This window comes from Toxorhynchites rutilus, chromosome 3 (assembly GCF_029784135.1).
Source record: "Toxorhynchites rutilus septentrionalis strain SRP chromosome 3, ASM2978413v1, whole genome shotgun sequence".
NCBI lineage: Eukaryota > Metazoa > Arthropoda > Insecta > Diptera > Culicidae > Toxorhynchites > Toxorhynchites rutilus.
In genome coordinates, this window is record NC_073746.1 from 156,994,770 (window position 1) to 157,012,403 (window position 17,634).

The 17,634-nt window shown below is 39.3% G+C and overlaps 1 protein-coding gene across 3 annotated transcripts in view; it reads right to left on the reverse strand.

Moving 5' to 3' along the window:
• The window catches only part of LOC129776939 (lachesin-like), a 242,462-nt gene that overhangs the window by 138,518 nt on the left and 86,310 nt on the right, over window positions 1-17,634 (reverse strand). For all 3 annotated transcript variants that reach the window (XM_055782896.1, XM_055782894.1, XM_055782895.1), the window contains exons 4-6: window positions 10,288-10,504; window positions 9,086-9,244; window positions 8,608-8,736 (exon numbers count right to left, since the gene is read on the reverse strand). In XM_055782896.1, coding sequence (XP_055638871.1) covers window positions 8,608-8,736; window positions 9,086-9,244; window positions 10,288-10,504 — 505 coding nt within the window. The remainder of the gene's footprint in view (window positions 1-8,607; window positions 8,737-9,085; window positions 9,245-10,287; window positions 10,505-17,634) is intronic.

Here is a 17,634-nt window from a genome sequence, read left to right on the forward strand (position 1 = left end):
TTGCTATAGAATGATGATGGGGAGTTTTCAGTAATTTCATGTGTTATCACAAAGAAATCAAGTATATATGAACAGACCTAGCTTAAACGTTCAATATTCGGCGAGTTACCCTACGCCCAAACTAGCGTTGACAGAGAACATGTCATCTTTGGCAGAAAGGATGTCATTTAGTGTGCTGGAAAGTCAAATGCGCAAATAATGAGCTGTTTTAAAAGCCAAAAATGCGTGCAGACATCTCTTTCTGTTTTCTTTTCTCATTTCATTTGGGATTGTGCAAAAAAAAAAGTCCATACGACGTCAATGGGGATCGAACCAAGGCCGGCTGGAGTGCAAGACTATTTTACACGACCACACTATCCACATGGCTAATGATACTTCAGCAGTTGTTCAGCAAATACGTAATAATATTGCACCTGATTATAAAATTATGTTGGGAAGTGTTTTCTAAAAGTAAAAAAGGAGCGCATGAAGGAGAAAAATATCTATCACGGTCTGGGCCGTGTATGTGGCAAAGTATGCGGAAAGCTTATTTGTATTTTGTTTCGCTCGCTCGTATTAATCTTATATTGCTGTACCATGTATAAAGGGTGTGTCACATCAAATTGCATCACGGAAAAAACGCTGTAGAAATTCGCCCAGTAGACCGATCCTTTTGAAAATTTTAGACAGTAAAATAAAAACTATTAAACAACTTTTGGCATTTTCTTTTTATTCATACTTCGAGCCCAAGCCCGTATGCTCGCACCTTCCTCTTTACCCCGTCCATAAGGTTCTGTACAACGTCAGGTTGTAGTTTTTTTTAACAGAAATCCATTTTCTCTTAAAGTCCGCCTCCGATTTGACAACTTTTGGGTTCTTCCGGAGGGCCTGCTTCATAATCGCCCAATATTTCTCTATTGGGCGAAGCTCCGGCGCGTTGGGCGGGTTCATTTCCTTTGGCACGAAGGTGACCCCGTTGGCTTCGTACCACTCCAACACGTCCTTTGAATAGTAGCACGAAGCGAGATCCGGCCAGAAGATGGTCGGGCCCTCGTGCTGCTTCAATAGTGGTAGTAAGCGCTTCTGTATGCACTCCTTAAGGTAAACCTGCCCGTTTACCGTGCCGGTTATCACGAAGGGGGCGCTCCGCTTTCCGCAAGAGCAGATCGCTTGCCACACCATGTACTTTTTGGCAAACTTGGATAGTTTCTGCTTGCGAATCTCCTCCGGAACGCTGAATTTGTCCTCTGCGGAGAAGAACAACAGGCCCGGCAGCTGACGAAAGTCCGCTTTGACGTAGGTTTTGTCGTCCATTACCAGGCAATGCGGCTTCGTCAGCATTTCGGTGTACAATTTGATGTGACACACCTTTTATTATACAAATGCTTACCAGTTTTTGTGAGTCATGACATTTTCTGTTATGTTATGTCTCATTTAATGTCATAAATCGGGATAAAGAAACATGAGCTAAAAATCAATTTTGGGTGTACTTAAGGACACAAATAATGTCGTCTTCTAATCTAGATCGGATCTCATATACAAAATTTCCAGAAGATGAAAATGCACATTCACAGTTCAATGATGGTAGGCGTACAGTATGAAGAGCGTCAAATACCATTGCCATGTATCTGCCTCTGATGCTCTCTGTACGAAAACTTTTGTCTGAGGATTTTGATCAATCCGTTTATAGACGATGACCTTAAGCTGGATGTTGAATGCCATTCGTCATTCAAGTTTTTCCTGATGCTCAACTGTTCTGCAGGTTCTGCATCTTCCAATGGATTCTTTCCCTCCCTTTGTTCAATTACTGAATCAATAACAATCCAAATTAAATCGAACAAACTCAAATGCCTGCTTGATCAATGCAGTCCGTAACATTTGATAGAAGACGCCGTAGTCTTCATTAATTCCGAAGTTTTTTTTTTTTCTCTGTATTATAGTGATTTTCAACTCATTTGGCTGGTTCGTCACTTGTACTTCCATTTTTGGAAGAATGTCGCGAGTGAGAATTGAACTCGTGACCTTCAGCGTGAGAGGCATGGATGTTACCACTACGCCAGATCGCCTCCTCAGAATTCCGAAGTCATCATAACAAATCTGCATATACGGATTTTTTTTAAATTTTTTCAATCAGGGTTTACAAGAAGCTGCTTCGAAATTTCTGATGGTTGTTCCGATAGCTTTTCTAGCATAAATTACAATCTGCGTCAACTTCATAAAGGGCGCAGTTCTTCCAGCATAGCAGTTCAACAGCGACTAAAACTGGTTCGAGGGCATCAAACAATTCTTTTATCGCTTCCAGTTCTTCATCGCTAAAGTTATCCTGTATTTCGTTTTCAGATCGAGCAGCGATTTTTTTTAAACTGAGGTGCGGAAGTCGTAGAATCGGCTCAACACTGCCAGTTGTGTTTTCTTGATCTTATTTTGATTGTCGAGTAATATTTTGAAGCAGAATAAAGGCAAATATTATTTATGTAAATGTGTGGTGTAAAAATGAAAATTACCGAAACTACCGGTTATTGATTGTAAAATTACCTGTAATTCGGTAATGAAAAATGACCCGGTATTATCGGTAAAACCGGTTAACAATCCCTAAGTAGAACCCCGGTTATCCGCGGAAAAGTCTGGTAAGGCCACTACGAATAACGAAAATCGCGGAAAACGCAATAAAGCACTTGAAACGAGGTGCAAACACGATAAAAAGATATTTCTGATGAAAACTATGGGCCCTATTCCAGAAAACGAGACGAGCAGACGAGCACTCGTCTCGTTTGTTTTCATATTCCAGAAGCCGAGCTCGACTAAAAACAGACGAGTAGCTCGTCTGCCTCGACGACCGTTTGGCCGCGCTCGTCGATGAATCAGTCGAATTGTCTAGTTTTTTTATGTGTTTGTTCACCTTGTTGATTGAAAGCATCGGTATTCTTCTGCTCCGCCTTTATCTTCGAAAATTGTTTCACGGCTAAACTAGTATTGCATAAGCAATGTATGTTTTTAACTGCAACCATCAAATTCAGTTCAGTAATTGCAAGATTTTAAGATTTTCAAATGGGCCTCTTCCAAACAACACAACCAAATGTAAACATTGAACTCATATCCAGGGATGCTAGATGACTGTTTTGAATACATGAACACGGCACGAAAAAGGTCTTCACATATTGAACGAAAATGAGTAATTCAAAACAACTACTTTATTGGAAATACGTATATATATATAGATTTAAAAGTTTTCTTGATAAATCGTTGATTAGGCGAACAAACATTGCCCCCAATAAATCCATAACGTCCAAATGGTTTTATCCAAACGTCTGAGTGATAAAACCATATGCTCGAGGAAAAATATCAATGAAACCAAAAGATATATGAAACTTGTTCCTTTTTTATGTTTTTTTTAATATTTTGGCACTGAGAAAAGAGTATCGATTGACCAATTTTAAAACTGTTTGTTGTTTTTCTCAAAACCAAAACATGTCTTCTCATCTGACATCACTGATCATACCGAGAAAAACTGACTGAAGTCTCTCCAGTCTACCAAATAAAACATTTCAATGGAACTCGTGTACTGGAATGGGATATTTTGCTCGTCTGTGACTGAAGCCGAGACGAGACGAGACGACTTGCTCGTCTCGTGTTCTGGAATAGGGTCCTTCTTCTTCTTCTTCTTCAATGGCACTAACGTTCCTAGAGGAACTTCGCCGTCTCAACGTAGTATTACTTGCGTCATTTTTATTAGTACTTAGTTGAGATTTCTATGCCAAATAACACGCCTTGAATGCATTCTGAGTGGCAAGCTCTAGAATACGCGTGATCACAGTGCAAGTCGGAGGAAATTTCTTTGACGAAAAATTCCCCCGACCAGAACGGGAATCGAACCCGAACACCCGGCATGTTAGTTATGACGCTAACCACTCGGCCACGGGCACGGGCACGGAATAGGGCCCTATGTTTCTTTAATGCAGGAATCATTAAACTATTCATCTATAAGGTCGTGTACACCAGTGGTCAGATAATCTGAAAACCATGACCAAATCAAAAGAGCATGCCTGCCACTCACTGACAAATTCCGGGAAGAGCTATATATTTACTATGAATCTCTCTGTCGCGAATAACCAGCACCGCGGCTAATCGGGGTTCTACTCTATACCTATGGGAAAATGATTCTATGAAAACGCCATGGGGTCAGCTTTGAATCAACCATTGAACAGCCATCAACGATCACTTAGTCTGACGCGTATGAGAGAATTTTTGAAACCAAATAGTTTTCTCGAGCCTTTTGACGTTGGACTAGGTCTATCTTTGAGGGGGTCAAACCAATCACTTTTTTCGTGAATTGATTTAGCAAAAATAATTCTTTTTGCTGCGAGGGTTTGACGATTCCGACAAAAACTGAAATTTCGGTATTATTGAGATGTTTCAAGCATTCCTTCGCAGAGCAACGCATTTTTATGGTTCGGATACAAAAGCAAATAAACAAAGTCCGAGTCACGAGTTTGGTTTGTTCATGCAAAATAACTTGCAATGGATAAAAAAAAAATTGCAAATAAACATGATTGATTTCGAGAGACCTACGTTTTTTTTCAAATCGATGCAAGAAAACAAAATACAGGACGGACCTAAATATATAGTCTCCAATTTCTTTTCACTGTATATAAACGAATCGAGATTTTTTTCATACAAATATTTTTTGATTTTTTCAATATAAAAGAAGATTTTGATCCCTGATTCCCTGATCCCTTGAAGTCGAAAAACACATCGCTTACAAAAAAAAAACTCTAAACGCTCTACAATTTGTTCTTTGACACCCAACACCTTTTGTAAAATTTCGCTTCAATATCATTTTAAACAATTTATAGGGAACTTTCCCCACATAAACATCCACTTTAACGTTGAAATATTCAATTTTTCCTTAAAATAAGTCATATTTAAAATATATAGAAACTGTACATAATCAGTCTAAAATTTTATATAATCTAATCATATATAATTGAGTCTCTATATAAGCGGGTCCGACTATCGTGTACAAATAAAGATGTGTTTACCGAAAATAATTGTCAACGCTTAAGCAAGTGGTGCCAGTTAGCGTGAAAAGACGGTTTTAAATTAAACTCCTTATATAAAACTTAATATGTATATAACTACCCTTCATATTTTCAAATAAATTTTCTAGTTTTCTGTTCATTTTCACAATAATACGAAGTCAGTTGTGCAATTGTGTAAATTTTTCTACCCGCCGAACATATTAATTTTTAACTTTAGGGCAATATTAGTTATTACTTTCTGTACATTCTTTAAAAAAGTCACCATATCTAAAGGTTCCCGTACACTGTTTTACCGAAGCCAAAAATTTCACACTTTTTGATACATAAAATTTAAACAAAGTGTACTGGTGGTATTGATCATATACACTCTGTCCAACTTCTAGACTACCTTGAATTTATTTCGTTGTAACACAAACAGTTTGAATTTCAACAAGATATTTTCATACCTTGTTGAATGCTTAGAATAAAGTATATTTAACGTCAATTTCGTTCAAAAGAGACGTTTGTTCATTTATTGTGATTAAATATGACAATTTCAGTTGTCCAGTCTATAAAACCATTTCGAAATTCATAAGTATTATCAATGAAAAAATCAAAACAATCGACAGATTCACATGTCAATAATTGGTAACCTTGCCATTTCGGTTAATAACCTGAAAAATTCGTGTTGGCATACTATTTACCAAATTCTACAGAACGTTTTTCTGGATATTTTCTCATGTCTCCGAAATTGTGGCCTTGAGGTAATCAATCGTGATGTACTGCTTTTCCTCAGCGTAGATTCTGTGTACTGGGATCCTCCAAAGATTTTCAACAGGATTCAAGTCTGGAGAGCTAGCCGGTCACTCCAATAAATCATGTTTTTAGTCCTTAATACATTGCCTAATATCCTTGCTGGTATGGATAGCGACATTGTCTTGCTGGAATGCGATTTTTTTTCGACGATATCTACGTAAAAACGGTAGGAGAGAGGATTTTGAAGGATGTGAAAGCTATCTTTAGTTCTCCAGTTGCACATAATCCCACCCAAACCATGCACGATCCTTCATCAAAATTCCTGGTTGAAAAATACTGTTCTTCCTTCCGTAAATCACGCCAGTACCCATCAGCACCATCCAAATTGAACTTTTTCACTTTCACTTTCACGGTCACTGGAGATAACCTTGCAAAGTTAAAAGTAAAAAAAAAGGCTTACATTAAAGAACCTTTCGTTATGGTGTTTAGCAAAATGCATCCTTCCAAAACATTCCTTGTCATAACCCGCTGTCTGTTCATGTTTTGAAGTATTCGAAGCTGTTTTAATTATTTCCCGCTCATACCGATCAGAGAGCTTCGATTTACGTGTAGCTCTCTTCTTCTTATCGTGTTCTTGAGGATTCGCAAAATAATTGAGCACTACTTGATGGAATCGATCAATCCGGCGAGCAATTTCTCTAACACGAACATTTTCTTGGTGAAATACATCGATTTGTCCTTTATCTCTCTTCGTGAGCACTTTTCCCTTCGGAATTTTCCAAATTCATTGATAAAATCAACAAAAACAACGTAAAATGTTACTGGTCTTATACAAACTTTACATTTGAAGAATACAAAAAAACTATATTTACGATCAGCGCTTGCCCACAAATCTATGACAATCATGTAGTGTATGGTAGTTACCAATACTAATAGACTAGAAAAAAATTGAAGGAAAACCCTTTTTTGTAAAACAATTGGTGCATTCATTCGAATTGCACGAAACAGCATTTAAATTTTGGAAAGCACGAGTTTCCAAAGATATAAAGAAGTTCTGCTTAACATGGCCGTATTACCCCCCACCTCCCCTACTTGATCATCACGTGCAGCGTTGCTGACCTGATTTGTTATTGTTCATGTGCATCATGCCGGTGATCAAGTATGCTGTGAAGGTCATCTTCATTGATTGAATTTTTCAATTGTTCTATCGCTGTTTTCAATTATTTTATGTAGGGAAAAAGGGGGGAATTTTGACCACCTGAGCAAATCGCCTAATATTTCCAAACCAATACGGTCTAAATAAAAAATGTCACATTGTTTACTAAGCTACACTTGTTTTCTCTCAATCAATAATGTTTAATCATTATATGAAGCTTTAAATTACCAAATATATCATAAAATAAAAGAGATGATTTTTGGACATTAAAATTTGATGCGGGGTGATTCAAATCACCCCACAGATGGTCCCATCTGTGGGGTGATTTGGTCCAGTGTGTGTTTCATCGAAAAAACATACTTATGTTTATGTAAAGTATTTTGGAATAATGTTACAACCAGTAACAGTGTTCTGGGATCGATAACAGGTATCTTGGCCAGATTCCAGACCAGTAGAATTGGATTGAGACCATCTCGAATTCTGCATGGATTTTTTCCCCCCATCCTCTTTTTGTAATTCAGTGGCATCAGGAATCAATTAGACCAAAGAAAAACCTCAAATCTGTAGGACCAATGCACCCCACAAAAACGTGTCCATGTCACCCCACACAACATGCACATATTAAAATGCAATTAATTTCATTTATTGTTATCTAACTTACAGTTTCGCTGCTTCAAATTGTTCCTCTTCTGTAGGCGAACAGAACTTTACTGTGCAGTACACGATAAGTTAGTTCAATCAGCGGGAAAAACCTTAAAACCACGATCGGAAAATTCACATTTTTTGTCAATCAAAGTGCTTGATGTGTTCATGCTACCATTTCCTTCCACCTGTCGAATTTTACCAAAGTTTTTTTTTCGTTAGTTACATACGGTTCATTAAAAAAAGAAGATGACATTATAAAAAATCCAAGTTGAGCCGTACTTTTTGAGATAATGAGGTGGTCCAAATCACCCCGTGTTACCCTACCGTCCGGAAAATTCATCTGCGTTGCGTCCGCGCCTGCGTCTGCCAAGTATGATGCAAGATATCCGAAGAAAAGTTCTTTAAAACATTGGAATATATTTTTTTAAATGCTCAAAATTCCATAATTTTTTTCTTCTATACCAGCTATCCAGAGAATCTCTTGCGCCGAGATTCAGATTCAGAACTGAACCATGCTTTATAATGAGTTTTTTGGCTCTCTTAGCACATATTGGCTGTCGCGGTTAAGAAGCATTCATTGAAAAAAGCAACAGGTGGTCCACCTTAAAGTCTTGTTCTTTTCATCACTCTCTCATATATTTTGACTAAACTATGGCTTTGCAAGAACTTGCGAAAACAATATTTATAATAGACACTAGGTGACAAATCCAACCACATCTTGGGTAATCCGTTTTGTTTCGCTAGTTTGTAACCATATGCTTCATTAAAATCCTTTAATTTCCGTATTCCTCTCGTTAGCGCGTTCACTCTCCTCAATCCTTTCCCAAAATCTCTTTCTGTGTTTCGGTACTTGTTAGCATAACCCTCCGGAAGTAGGGATCATCCACTGGTGCAGGTTAATTTTAATGTGATGCAAATGAATTTAATTTAAATTGCTGCAAGAATTGTACCGTGACCAGGTGTCTTCTTGTCTCGCGTCTGAATGCGGTATGAGCAAAAAAATCCCCACCGAGGTACAATTAGTGCTAGCCATTTTCTTTGTATCGTACTTACAGTCCACGCTGACTTTAATCCGCTTCGACACCGTGGGTGGGACGCCGTTCGAAGCGATGCAGAGGTATGCCCCCATATCCAGGCGGGAGATTTTCGATAGCTCCACCGATTCTCCATCCCACTCCAGTACTGCGATTGTCCCCCCGAAGGCAACGACAAGAAAATAAAAGAAATTTATTAATGCAGGCAATGTGGTTCTGGTCTGCAGCGGTCTGTCGTGAGTAACGAGTCGGTATAATAGAGATGTGACAAGCAAAAAAAAAAAAAGAATATAGGAGAAAGTATTATTGAAAAAGTTTCTACCATCCGTCTGGAAATGATTTGAGTGAATACAACTAACTTAGCCTTTTGCCTGATTCATATTTAATTGGTCATATTTTAGTGAAACTTTCATAGTCATCGCTACCGCAATCACCGTTCAATATATTCTCCCCTGATTTAGCCCCTAGAAAACTTACCGCTTATCGGCGATACCTACCACTTAACGACTTATTAATAGCTATTTTAGAATTATCGTCTCGCTTCCATTTGACCATTGGTTGGGGACTTCCTGTGGCGCGGCATTTCAGCGTCACATTGGATCCTTCCCGCACAATAACGTCGCTTGAACTCAGCGAGTCGTCGATGTTCGGGGGCACTGCAAAACGAGAATGTAACACATTTGAACCGAGACAACTCGCAGTGCCAGAAATCGAATCAAGAAAAATGAGGTGATGAATTTTCCGGTACACCGGTGCGAAAGAAACCGGAATGATGAGACGGAAAAACTTCGTTATTTTTTTGTCGCTGCCGGGAAATGAAAATAAATAAATGTTTATTTTGAAATTGTTTTCTCTCCTCAAGTCACAACCCACGGTTCTTGGCTTCTGGCTCCTTCACACCGTCTCCTTGACTTGTGTGGACCCGTGTTGCTGTTTTTCTTTCCCGATTTGGACGTTCTTTTCTACTTTGCTGTTCCTAGTGGTTGTCAAGCAGACGAAGCATTACTCTCCTCGTCGCAGGTATTTATGTGCCGGATGATGGCAATGATCCTAATGTGATTTGAATTTAAATTGAGTTTCTCTTTACGTCATTACCCGAAGTGTCACCGATCCCTAGGAAGTGTTCAATAGAATCTGGATGAGCTACGAGGTGCTGAAAATCGATACATGATTATGCTCGCGAAAGTCACGTTTGGCGGGTTTCCCGTCAGCGGAAGTATTTTTGGCCTATCCGTCAAGCTAATCCTATATTAATATTCATCACATTCTTTTTATCAGCAGCTCAATAAATATTATTATTACCTTGTCAACCCTAAAACTGCCACTTTGCAAATGCTAGTAAGCTGTATACAAAAAAAACATTCATTTCATGCTGCATTCGAGGACAAATTGAATTCGTGTCATTCCCCATCGGGAGCATAGAATCGTTAATCTCCAGTGCTCCTGTGCAGTACGATTGTGATGAAGAAACACGTTGATGAAATAAAGTATCGATTTCTTGAAATTGCAATAAAAAAAAACAATTTGAAGCGACGTGATTAGGAAAACACGAACGTCGTTGTGCAATCTGAATTGAATTATCCGGTTTTGCTTTGTCGTCTAAAAGCCCGGAAGCTAATTTAGCGTCATTTTTTTCCTGCTTCCCGGCAGCTTGTGACAGTGTGAAAAGGTATTTAGTCAGTAGTACGATGGTACTTACCAACAACGTGCAGATAGCCAAACTGTGTTTTGGCTGTCACTGTATTGATTTGGCACATGTAACGGCCCTTGTCCTCCTCCTGGACATTTGATATGTGTAGGAACCAGGTTTTATGCTTGTCATGTTTGTCGTGCGTAACGCTGATCCGTGGGTTGCGCGTTATCACATGGTTATGTACAGTTAGGATGGCAGACTGCTCGAAGTGCATCCACGCTACCTGCCAAAAGAAAATGATAACAAAAGTGCTGTTAATGTCATAATTTTCATTCGTTATGGTTTTGCCTCTCTGAAAAATACCACGAAATCTCATTGAAAACGATGAATATCTCACAAAACATGTTGTATAACATATGTTCACACTCAAGGGTGGTTATGCATCAGAAGGGTGGCAGTTTCCTGCTTCGATCGTTTCACAATGTTTACACGACGGGGGTAATATGGGTTTGTCAGATATTGAAGAGTCGGGGCTGGTATTTTTTATACACCCACATGCTCATTAGGTAGTCGATTAATTTTTTTTCCTCTTTTCATCATAGAATACAATCAATCATAATTTCCTTGTGTTGTTCACTACTGGTGGGAAGGAGGCTCTTGCGCACTCAGTTTAAGAAGATTGTGACATTGTTCATTTTTATTATGAACAAACAAACAATCATTCAATTGTTGTGGCACAATAAATGTTGGCATCGGGAGATCTATTATGATCTTGTTGTTCTTCACAAAATTAAAGAAATGTAATTGATACATCTCCATAACTTTACTTCCCGTTCACTCGCTTGTCCTGGTCGATGAAGGCACCCTTCAGGGCTTATTATTATTTATGAAGAAATGTAGAATGGTGATGCAGGGTGCAAGAGATTCTCGGAAACCAGCATGAATATATTAGGTTGGGGAGAAAGAAATCCATTTTTTTAGATGGCTGTAGTGATCGATATTTCGCGTAATATCAATCATACAATTTAGAATGCTATTGTCAACCACTGGATCGTTTGAAGCTAGCGATTGATCAGAAACTATAAGAGGTGTTGTGTTCCATCAGGACAATGCAAGGCCACACATGTCTATAGTGACTCGCCAGAAACTCCGGGATCTTGATTGGAATGTTTTAATTCCTCCACCATATAGTTCGGACCAGGCACCCAGCGATTACCATCTTTTTCTCGCATTACAAAGCTTCCTGAGTGATAATAAATTGGGATCAAGAGAAGATTGTAAAATTCGATTACTAGAATTTTTCGCCAATAATGGCCAAGACTTATATGAGAGACTAGCTGACCCGGCAGCTTTGTCCCGCCTAAAAAAATATATTTCGTTATCACATTCACGTTTTCTTACTAAGCGCACGTTCATGGGTCCAATCACAGAACTGTTCATTGATTGATCTTCTAATCTACCATTTAAAATTACCATTTACTATAAAATTCCTAGTACTTCTATCAAAACTCTTCATTATAATATCAGATTATTTTCAGACACAATTCTCAAAGATCTTTCAACCGTTTGCAAATAACATGTTTCTCCGTTACATGGAATAAATGTTTGATACAGAAAATATGATATAATAAAGACAGTCCTAAATCGGACAATTCCTTTCTCGAGTTTTGCTGTTATGAACACATTCGGTGATGCATTTTTTATATAGATAGAAGAAGGTATAGGAGTGCATTTTATCACATTAAAATCCTTTTACACTTTCGAACAAAAATAAATTTCGCTAGCGCAAACATCAAATGGACTAACAACGTTTGTCACCATGTAGTTGTAGAACATATGCGTATTTGAATTTTCCTAATTTTTCCATTTTCCTTCAGACTTTTCCGAAAATTTTCAATTGTCATGTATGGTTGAAATATGTGTGTTATTTTCACTGGACTCCCTCCCCCTATTCAAAGGGGAGAGGGGTGTCATATCATGAAACATTTCTCGTATCCAGTCTTCAGAAAACAAACGCAGCGCTGCGCTTGAGTTGAATTTTTATCAGCGCGCACTCAAAGAACACTCGTATTCTCTCTTGGTGCGAGGCGCACAAAATTCATAAGCACGACAGCGCAAAATGTACCCGGCGCAGAACTCAGATACTAAACATTTCTTCTAACTTGTGTGATGCGCGTCTCATTCTATATACACACACACAGATACACATTAAATTCTAGCGCCCGCTTTGTCTTCGTTCTAAGCAAAGCATAAAAAAAAGACGGATAGGTAATGGCGGGGACATAACCGAGGTGACGTAGGACTATACAAAGGGGACAGCTTTTGCAAAATATATATCTTAAATATATTGTTTTATTTTCTTCTCCTACGTGAATACCTACCTATCTACCTGAAAAATGGATTAGTTCACTGTTTACTTTTTATGAACATGTTGGGGGTTCTGAAAAGAACCTTTGGTGTTGTGTTTTTGCGTTTTTTTTTACAAACTTGATTCTTGATTTTTTTCTGAAGGCTTTGTACAGGGTTTTCCATTTCGGGCTTCCGAAAGTATACAGCCCTGCGCTGACAACCGTTTGGCATAGCTGTCAACCAAAGCGTCATATCGTTAGTTGAATGTCTACCATTTTACAATATGGATCGTTTTAGCATTGCACAACGTGTTAATTTTGTTAAATTATACTATAAAAATAATGAAAAACCGGCAAATCTTTTTCGAGCATTATAGACGGATTTCGGTCGTCATGGACGGCCTACAGAGCACACAATCGCTAATGTAGTGCGTAAATTCGAACAAACTGGATCCGTAGCGGATATTGTGAGACCTGTACATCATCGTAATGTGCGTTCGGCCGAAAATATTGCTGCTGTTGCTGCCAGTTTGGAGGATGACCCGAATGTTTCGATTCCACGGCGTGCTCAGCAATTGGGCTTGTCAAACACTTCATTGTGGCGAATTTTGCATTTGGACTTGCACCTACATCTATATAAAGTCCAACTGGTACAAAAATTAGAGCGTGGTGACCATGGAATGCGTCGGGCATACGTCGATTGGGTGAACGAACAACAGCAGCAAAATGCTGAATTTTCGCATCAAATTTTCTTCAGCGATGATGCACATTTCGAGCTCGGTGGCTATGTGAACACCCAAAATTTCCGTTTATGGGGCTCATAAAATCCACACGTGATTGTTGAGAGGCCATAGCATCCGCCAAAAGTCACTGTTTGGTGCGCATTATGGTCTGGTGGAGTCATCAGGCCGTATTTCTTTGAAAATGAGGACGGCGAGACGGTAACTGTGAATGGTGAGCGCTATGGCCGCATGTTAACCGATTTTTTTTGCCACAAATTGAAGATATGGATACGGATGACATGTGGTTTCAGCAGGACGGCGCCACATGCCACACAACACGACCGAACATGACCATATTGCGAACGAAATTTGAGGGACGCATAATTTCGCGTTTTGGTGATGCCAATTGGCCGTCCAGATCATGCGATTTGAACCCGCTAGACTTTTTTTTGTGGAGTTATGCGGAAGACCGTGTCTATGCCCACTCTCCGCAAACTCTTGAACATTTGAAAGACAACATTCGTGAAGTTATGACCGAGATACCGCCCCATATGTGCCGAAAAGTCATCGAAAATTACCTATTCCGGATCAAGGTGTGCGAGGAAGCCCTAGGTGGACATTTGAATGATGTTATATTTCACACATAATGGCATAAACCAAACTTTAATTTGAAATAAAAGTTTCATCGAAATTCGAATTCTAAGTGTGTTTTATTTAAATTTACTTTCGGAATTTAAAGTTGGAAAACCCTGTACTTATTAAATGTTCAACGCCGGGCATGTTTTGGCGTATGCACATATCGTACACTCAAAATGATGGCTGTGATATGGAATGCATAGGTGGTCATCAGCTCATTCACTATCATATATTTCACTATTGAGCACATTACCGTACCTTAAACTGTGGTTTCGGAGACGAATGAATTGTAAGATTTGTAGTCTTCGCAAACAAAGTAAATAAAAATGAAAAAGAACTGGGGTTTTGGAGACGAATTCTACGATCTGTCAAGAAATAAAGGAGCTATAAGCGACCTGAAAAACCAACAGTAAATACAGGGACGGATGACCTTCGGATTAAAGTCCTTTAAAATAAGAACTGAGCAGTAGGAAATACATAGCTCATCATGTTGCTCCTTAGTTATTTTTCTATACAATGCAGATGTAACATCAGTCAATTTTCAACATCAGTTATCAACCAAAAAAAGCAGTTCTCGCTACCGAGAAAATTCGTTAATGCCATCCTGCATACAATGTGTAATTTGAAACCACTTCTAATTCGGAAACCATGCATGGGTTTGTGAAAACTGAATGATCAATTTAAAAGACCCCAACCACCAATAAGTTCAAGAACAAGCATAAACAAAATAAATCAGTTTATATTGTATGTCATATTATGCCACTTTAGAATGCATTGGTATTGTGAAAAACTTTTAATAACTCTTCTTTGAAAGGTTTAATGGCCCTGAAAAGCGCCGTGTTTTACGGTGGCTGGTTTTGCCACCAAATCAGTCTGTATAAACAAACTTTTTCCTTCTTCTACCTGCTGCCGTTTTGCGATTGCGTTTGCCACTCGCTGAAACTAGTTGTTGCCACCGAACCGAATATGCTCTGTTCTGTAGGCGGGTTTTCTTATTGTCGTGAGCAGCTTTGCAAGCCAACTCGAGCACTCCGGCGGCCGAAATTCTATAACCGCTATTAGGTATACTGGTGCTCCGGCACCAATCCGTTGATGCGATGTGATGTGAAACGATGCCATACAACCACACTGATTTACGGTTTGAAAGAGAATGAGATATTTTTCAGTGGATCCGCGCGTTTTGTACTTTAGCGGTACACGCTCACAGGATAGAGACAAATCGGCAGACTCAGCCAAAGGGGCGAGTCCAACGAGACGAACGAATGAGCGTTAAAAGGCAGCGATGGCAAAAAAATACATTCATTACGATTTGTTCGCTCGTTGGATTTACATGCAGGCTAAAAAGGGTCCTTTTCAGGATCACAAAATTATCTTCAATCTAAAGAGTTTATTGTTTTGTTATCACTCGATATCCCCATCTTGTTCGGCTAAACCTTTCTGTTTAGCGATTGCGTTTGCCACTCGCCACTCACTGAAACTGCCTGTTGTCTTGATGTCCACCGAACCGAATGTGTTCTGTTCCGAATGCGGGTTTTCTTATCGTCGCGAGCAGCTTTGCCAGCTAACTCGATCACTTCGGCGACCGAAACTATATAACGCCGGCTAGGTGGACTGGTGCACTGGTACTAACGCGCTCAACCTAGCTACCCTTGCGGAGAACTCCAGATCAACACGGTTCGAGCGGGATTTTGCCTTTTCCTTCACTTTTCCTCCTTTGCCATGTCCAGACATGGCTGTTTGTGTTGATTTGTTGATGTGTTGTGATGCGAACCGATGTGGTGTACGGTTTGAATGAGAATGATTGTTACGGCAGCGGAGCGGAGATTTTTAAGCTGACTGGCTGGCTCGAGAATTACGCATGTGTGAGACTGCGACCAATGTTTCGTTCTTTTTTTTCTTTTTCCTTTCCAATCGTGCTTCATTCTATTTCGTTGCTGCTCTGGTTGCCCGTTTTGGGCGGTACGATTTGAGGAGCACTAAATGGACCATTCAAAAATGGGCACATAGTGCATTTTGACAATGCTTGATATTTCACAATTATTCAATTATTCATCTCAAGAAAAATGAAATGTTATTCGTTATGATAGATGCGTAGATATATTTCCTATCAATTGATGCAAAAAACCTTTGCGATCTATTGAGAAATGCTCGAGTTATAAGCGTTTCAAATCTTCCATTTTTTCCTACTTGTTCAGTGCCTAGATTTTCATTTCACCCCCTATATCTTCCGGTTAGACGTAGTCCTACGTCAAAACAACAGCGCGCCCCTATTTGAACCGTATACGCTTGTGTGAAGAAAAATATCTCAACAGAGAGAGCAATCCAGATTCAAGCACGCAGCACGGCTCGTAAACAGGGCGCGAATTTCAGCGTAAAACTTAGCTTAAAACTGGGCTTGCGCCTACGGCGCTGACAACCAAACATTTTGTCTGTGTTTCGGAGCGTGCTCATTCGCCAGAGCGCATGTGTGCACAAGGAATGGGAGCTCAACTGGGTACAAAAATCTTGTTGCACATCAGCACCGAGTTGCATTCTGAAGACTGCTTGTATCCAAAAATCCTCACATCCCAAATTTGGCTCCGTTTGCTTGATTAGCTCTCGAGTTATGTAGAAATTTGTGTTTCATTTGTATGGCAACCCCGTTGCCTTTAGAGAGGGGGAAGGATTGTCAAATCACCATATAAAAAATTATTGTCCCCTAAATTCTCCATATGCAACATTTGTTTCCGTTTGCTTGGTTAGTTCATGAGTTATGTAGATATTTTTTTTTTCATTTGTATGGCAGCCCTCCACTTAGAGAGGAGGGGAGGGGTATGTAACTACCATAGATACAGTTATTGTCCCCTAAAACCTCCACATGCCAAATTTGGTTCCATTTGCTTTATTAGTTTTCGAGTTATACAGAAATTTGGGTTTCATTTGTATGGCAGCCCCCCCCCCCTCTAGGGAGGGGGAGGAGTGTCGAACCACCATGGAGACGTTTATCGACCCCTAAAACCTGCATGTGCCAAGTTTGATTCCACCTGCTTGATTAGTTCTGGAGCTATTCAGTCCTCCCCTCTTTAGAGAGGGAGAGGATCAAACCACCATAGAAAAATTATTGCCCCATAAAACCTCCACATGCCAAATTTGGCTCTATTTGGTTGAATATTTTTGAGTTATGCAGAGATTTATGCTTCATTTGTATGGCAGTCCCCCTCTTAGAGAGGGGGAGGAGTGTCAATTCACCATAGAAACGTTTCGTGCCCCCTAAAACCTTCACATGCCAAATTTTGGCTCCATTTGATTGATTAGTTTTCGAGTTATGCAGATATTTGTGTTTCATTTGTATGGTAGTCTCCCATTAGAGAGGGGCGAGGAGTGTCGAACCACCATAGAAACGTTCATCGATCTCTGAAGCCTTTATATGCCAAGTTAAATTTCATTTGCTGGAAGAGTGTCTATTCATCATAGAAACGTTTCTTGTCCCCTTAAACCTTCACACGCCAAATTTGGTTTCGTTTGCTTGATTAATTCTCGAGTAATGCAGAAATTTATGTTTCATTTGTTTCACTCATTTGCAAAAAAAAAATAGTTCTACTGTGTTACCTTATTAACTTTTCAGTCGAACTGTTATAGATGCATTATGAAGCTACCTTAACAATAGCAAAAAAATACAACAAAACGCTGTATATTTGACCCAAATCGGACAATTTTGAATTTCACGA